Below are 6,685 nucleotides of genomic sequence, written 5' to 3'. Positions count from 1 at the left end.
GTAGTTTTCATTTACTGATATATAGCTACACATCCAATACCGTTATCTAAATCAAAACTACTACTACTACTACTACTGTTGACCAAGCTGACATGAGTCTTTATAGTTTATATATGACATATCTGTTTTGACGCTGTTATTGTTTTTAGAATGATATACTGTTAATATATTCTCATCATCTATTTATTTCCTTTCCTCACTAGGCTATTTTTCCCTAATGGAGCCCTTGGGCTTATAGCATCTTGCTTTTCCAACTAGGGTTGTAGTTTGGCTAGTAATAATAATAATAATAATAATAATGATAATAATAATAATACTATCAAACAAAAAAGTTTCGTAAGATGCTACTACAATATATGGCAATATCATGCTACCTAGTATTTCTACTAAATGTTACTTATCGTATGAAAATGATGTTTAACATTTTAATGAAATTTACAGCATTGGTCTCGCTAAAATGCGCATATTTTAGCGGAAAAATCTCAAAGACTTTTCTTACTTGTCAATAATAATAATATATCCTTTTTTTTCCAAGTCTTACAAAGAAGTGTATGATTGAACGCGTTTCTCATTCCACCTACGCCTCGCTCGCACACACACACAAACGCACACACACACAGATTGCCCGGAACTTTTATTTCCGGACGGGGCCTCGCGTATACGCTCATTTCAATCAAGGGGAACGCGGAAAACAGAGCACAAACTTTCCCTTCTCTAAAGCAATTAACGCCCATTGAGTTGATGGAAGGAACGAGAATGGTAAATGGCGATTCTGTTCTGGCGGTTGGTTTTGATTTCAGGCCCGGGGAGGGGGGAGGGGGAAGGGGGGGGGGGTGGAGAAGGCGCGTGCTAGAACGAGGTTAGAGATGGACGGTAGGGGGAGGAGTTGGATGGAATTGAGTTAGGGGAGGGATGGAGGTAAGTAATCTCGTGGGTAGGAAGGTAGGAATGATGGGGGGTGTAGGGGGGGGGGGTTTACTCAGGGCACAGGTCTTAAAAAAAAGACCCGCGCATTGTTTAATTGTGTTTTTTTTATATTATTAAAATCTGTTTTGTTAGGAATTCGAGTTTTTTTTTTTACATATTTTTTATACAGAAATCCTTCATCCTTCGAATACTTATAGTTATAATTATGATTATAATTATAATTCAGTTCTTAAGATATCTTATATTAATTGTTGATTACATTTCGTCTAGTTTACTAATTTCCTTTCCTCACTAGGCTATTTTCCTTGGAGCCCTTGGGCTTATAGCATTCTGCTTTTCCAACTAGGGTTGTAGCTTGGCAAGTAATAATAATGATAATAATAATCATTATTATTGTTACTACTTCTACCAATTGATGCTTGCAGGAATATATTACCAATGTGTCTTTGGTGATTTCATTAAATTGCTACCCATAAGTTTTCAGATCATAATGATTTTATTTTCGATACCACGTTGGTTTCTTGCTAATTTTTAATCCACCTTTTTCCATTAATATTCAAATGTCTTAATGAAAGTTCTTGCTAATTTTTAAGCCACCTTTTTTCTATTAATATTCAAATGTCTTAATGAAAGTTCTTGCTAATTTTTAAGCCACATTTTTTCCATTAATATTCAAATGTCTTAATGAAAGTTCTTGCTAATTTTTAATCCACCTTTTTTCCATTAATATTCAAATGTCTTAATGAAAGTTCTTGCTAATATTTAATCCACCTTTTTTCCATTAATATTCAAATGTCTTAATGAAAGTTCTTGTTAATTTTTAATCCACCTTTTTTTCCATTAATATTCAAATGTCTTAATGAAAGTTCTAGCCAATTTTTAATCCACCTTTTTTTCCATTAATATTCAAATGTCTTAATGAAAGTTCTTGCTAATTTTTAATCCACCTTTTTTTTATTGATTTCGAAATTTATCTTAATGAAAGTTTTTGATAATTTTTTTTTAACCCCGTTGATTTCGAAATGTCCTAATGAAAGATATTTTTGTTTTTAGTCTTTCTGATCCAAAATTTCTAACTTTTGATGATTTTCATTGTATTAAACATATTTACAGAAATACTTGGTTATTTTATTTTTTCTTTATCGCCTTGGTCAAAAGAACACCTTTAGGAAAGACATTTATGAAATTAGGAGCCGTTTTGAAGTTGCCTTTTAAACCTCTCCCTTACTGTATGCACATAAACACATATACACACATATATCTATATATATATATATATATATATATATATATATATATATATATATATATTTATATATTTATATATGAAATACGTTATATATGATACACACATACACACAAATATATATATGTATATATAAAATATATATATATATATATATATATATATATATCATATATAAATATATATATATTATATAATATATATATATATATTATATGTATATATGTATATATATATATATATATTTTATATATATATATAATATATATATATATATATATATATATATATATTATATATATATATATATATATATATATATACATTTATTGTCGTATGTATATTGCGTATAATGCGGTATTTGCTCAACCCTCTCGTGAGTTGGTTCGAGTCCTGCCACGAAAATGTCGAAAATAAATCAGTTTTGTTTTTCAATTTCGGATATAAGTTTTGGTGTTAGACATATCCAAACAGAAGAGTATGTTGAAATGAAAGTTGAAAGTTCATTGCTAAAATTAGAAAGAGTTGTGCAACTGGTAAAAAGGGACTGGTAGATTATATATGTGTGTGGTATGTATGTATATATGTGTATACACATTTTTATATATATATATATATATATATATATATATATATATATATATATATGTGTGTGTGTGTGTGTGTGTGTGTGTATGTGTATGTGTGTATTTTGCAAAATAAAATAAATCTTATTTAAAAACGCTGCCTAGTTATCATACCATAAATTAGAGATGAAACAAACTATTTTGCTCTAAACAAATGCGTGACATTTTCTTCATTATAAATAAATCATCAGTGACAACCTCAGAGAATTTGTGATGAATAGCGAGTAAAATTCAGAGGATGATGTACAACACAGTGATAATGATGACCAGGGCATGAGGTAGGAGAAAAGGATAAGAGAATAACACAGGATGCTGTGTATGTGCGTGCGTGTGGACGGTCAGGTGGGATTGTAATGGGGGAGAATCCTTTGCTCCTCCCCCTTGGTGCTACCACAGGTATAAAGAAGTGGTTTGGGGCTCCTCCCAGCAGTTCATACCTGACCGCCTACCCACAAAGGTCTTCGCGCTGTCCTTACGAGGAAGCGACCGTGCCCCGTGGAATCCTACGCACCCATTCATCGGAATCCAGTCTTGAAAGACACACGAGCTTGTAGAGGGGCGATCGATCTCGGAGTCAAGTGCTGTGAAAGATTCTAACTGTGATTTGGTGATTTTTTTTTCCTTCGTGATCCAGACAATAACATTACCCCACTCTTTGTCACCGTGGGAAAGTAAGAGTATCGCAACTTGTGTCGAAAGTTGCGTTTTATGAAGATCGTAGATTCTCGCTAGCTGCTCTTGGCGCTGAACGAGATGGACGGCGCTGGTGCTGTATATGAGCAGATGGTTCACGCCTTCACCGACGCCTACACGACTGCCCTTTATTCTTCACGTCAATCCGCAGCCTTCTGTCCTGCACGCCCACCAACTCCTGACAGTGACTACGGGTCTTTGAGTCCCGCCCTAAGTCCACCCCATAGTCCTACAGTCACACCTAGTGACGCTTGGGCACAGTTTACTATGGCACAACCAATGCAACAGACCTCGACGACTACCACAGCGGGTTACGTCCCATATTCTGATTACGCGCAACTCTACAGTACATCTGGAACCGCAGGTATTTTCACTCACGCTGGAAGTCCTAAAACCGCGTCTCAAGCAAGTCCAAGAAGTCCGGGCATCCCCAGCATCCAACAGCCACAGAAGCCCTGCGGTTATCAGAGTAGATCAGTAGTAACGTCCCGAGCCTCCGTGGTTGTGCCATTCGTGTCCCTGGAAAATAAACGCGAAACTCAACCGAGGTACGGGGACCCCGCCATCCAGCCGAGTGTCATCAAGTCTCCGAAAGGGCCACGCGGGAGCAGCCGATGCAACCGGAAGACGCGGGCGAATCGCGAAGTGACGGAAGGCGTGAGAAAGAAGAGGAGGCTGGCCGCCAACACCCGCGAGAGAAGAAGAATGGACAACCTCAACAAGGCCTTCGATCGTTTGCGTTCCGTTCTGCCGCAACTTTGCGACGATCGTAAGCTTTCCAAGTACGACACGTTGCAGATGGCGCAGACTTACATCACCACGCTCGCCGATCTTCTCATTTGACGACATTGGTCTCGTCTCGCGTCTCTCCAAAGATTCTCAAAATGTTTTATAACTGCATGATTAAGAATTTGTCTGTGACTTCCTACAGATGTAAAAATACCTGACGAGGGGGCAAATGTAAATAGGATATTGTTTATAGTACTGATAAGGATGTAAAAAACAAAAGTGTTCAGATCTCACTGATATTTATTATAAAGAACAAGAGATGTTTGTGAGTTTAAGGGTTGATTTTGAACTTTTTTTTTATACGAGAATAGAAAAGACTGCTTGTGTTCATTAAGAAATAATCCAGTGTAACTGAAATGGAACTATGAAGAAAACATATACGCCATGTCTATTATGTTAATAGTAATATGTAATCTTAGGCTATATGTTTGTTTGTTTATATGTATCTACAATTGCACAAATCCAAGGTTGCATTTGGAACTCAAAGTAAATGTAAAGTATTTTTTACTTTTTCATCGTCAGCTGTGAGCGTAAAAAAGACAAAATTTGAAATAGAGTCTATGAATGTACTGTTGTGATGTTGAATATTAAATACATATATATTTTTTTTCTGCCATGTTGTACAAATAGCTTATGTTCCAAGTTACTCTTAAGCTTCATAATTTGTACGTGTGCCAAAATTGGTTGTTTTATGTCATTGTGATCATTGTAGGCCGAGTATGATTTTTTTTTTTATATAAGAAAAGGTAGCATTGCAATGAATGAGAACCAAGTTGTATACTTCAAATGGTCTTTTCCAGTATGATGGATTGATACTGAAGTCTTTCTAGTCAACTTCTCTTCCTGTAAGAATTAAGAATATAATAAAAAATGAAGAAATAAACATTGGTATCTTAATCCTAATCCTTCCTAATTCTAGGTCGTAAGATTCAGTAATTGATAACAATGATTTGCACTAAAAGCAGAACCCACTTAAAGTGAAATTGCCCACTGGAAAACACAATTCAGCTTTATTGCCTTGTATCACAAAGAGCAATTTACAGCAATCATTAGTAACATTAACGACTTTAAAGGCCTCTTCAGTGGCCGGTCATTACCGCTGCTCATGATGGCTTAACAACGTCGTTTTGTCGCTAAGACGTAATTGCTTAGGGTCATTTTTCTTTATAGAAAGATCACTATTTAATGTTGTATTGAAATTCCCCCTTGAGATGGGTAGAGGTATGAAGGTTATTTAATCATTAGGGCGAATGACACTTCTTTTATTTGCCTGTTTGTATGACTTTAAAAGTATATACTGAAAACTATATAATGACAAATAAATTTCATGTTAAAAAGAAATAATGAAAATTATGGAAAACTATATAATCATGGTTCATATATTTAATTAATGTTCCCTCACTACTGTTTCGTATTCTAGTTAATTCTACTGTACTGTTTACTATCTTTCCATATATCTGTATAACTACCTTTCTATCAGTTTACCCGAGTGTGTACTATATAATGTTTGACCACATATATTTTATGAATGAACAAAGAACAGAGAAATTTGGAGCTATAATTCAAGAATTATTTAGGTAATTCATTGTCATAATGTTTGCATCCGGATAATAAAAAAACAATTGAATTAATATTTAAAGATTCCGATTTTAGGTTGATATTGGACTAAAATAATTATATACAAATAAAGAGGAAAAACAATGAATATTAATAATAACGAACAAAGATTAACTATTGCTTAAAAAATAAAAATACTAACTTGAGATATAAAGGAAGAAATCCATAAAAGAATGTGGAAAATTAATGCCACAGTTAACTGATTAAGGATATAAAAGGGCTATGTGAGATATAGAAGGGTCACCTTTTCAGGTTATCCTTAAGAATATATTCAACAAGAATATAAATATAAATAAACGACCAAACTTCAGACAATATCTCAGATTATTGAGAATAGTAAATCCTCTTTAATTGAGAGATGATTAATTATCTTTAGAAGATTTAATAACTTGTAATATTTATAACTCCCAAGAGAGATTAGTTCACCAAACGTTCAGCCGGGCTCCACAAGGCACTAGAAGAGTTGGAAGACCCAGGTCTACATGGCTGAGGACTATGAAGCGTGGAGTAGGAGATGATGAATGGAGAAGTATTGGATTAAAAGCTCAAGATAAAGACGACTAGCGTAATCTAACCGAGGCCCTTTGCGTCAATAGGCGTAGGAGGAGATGATGATAGCGAAAAAAATGCTCTTTGAAATTTGAGCACTATTTTATTCTATATATTAGCTTTGCAACCAATTAAACCAATTATAATCAAATGTAGGTTAACAGAATTGGTTTTTCTTACAGATATTGCTGAGATTACCTCGAATGCAATCAGTAAAGAATCAATGTATTTAATTTTA

At 34.4% G+C, this 6,685-nt stretch overlaps 1 protein-coding gene across 1 annotated transcript; it reads left to right on the top strand.

Annotated features, from left to right (window-relative positions):
- Positions 1 to 3,163: 3,163 nt before the first annotated feature.
- On the top strand, positions 3,164 to 5,144 carry LOC137626302 (basic helix-loop-helix neural transcription factor TAP-like). Its single transcript, XM_068357374.1, has one exon. It carries the CDS (start codon positions 3,553 to 3,555, stop codon positions 4,333 to 4,335), a length of 783 nt encoding a protein of 260 aa, XP_068213475.1. The 5' UTR covers positions 3,164 to 3,552; the 3' UTR covers positions 4,336 to 5,144.
- Positions 5,145 to 6,685: the final 1,541 nt, after the last annotated feature.

The sequence above is a fragment of the Palaemon carinicauda genome, chromosome 33 (genome assembly GCF_036898095.1).
Source record: "Palaemon carinicauda isolate YSFRI2023 chromosome 33, ASM3689809v2, whole genome shotgun sequence".
Classification (NCBI taxonomy): domain Eukaryota; kingdom Metazoa; phylum Arthropoda; class Malacostraca; order Decapoda; family Palaemonidae; genus Palaemon; species Palaemon carinicauda.
This window is presented reverse-complemented; position numbering and strand designations above follow the sequence as displayed.

Bases quoted from the DNA above. Each gene is read 5' to 3' on its own strand.
- LOC137626302 (XM_068357374.1), top strand. From the start codon at position 3,553: ATGGACGGCGCTGGTGCTGTATATGAGCAGATGGTTCACGCCTTCACC.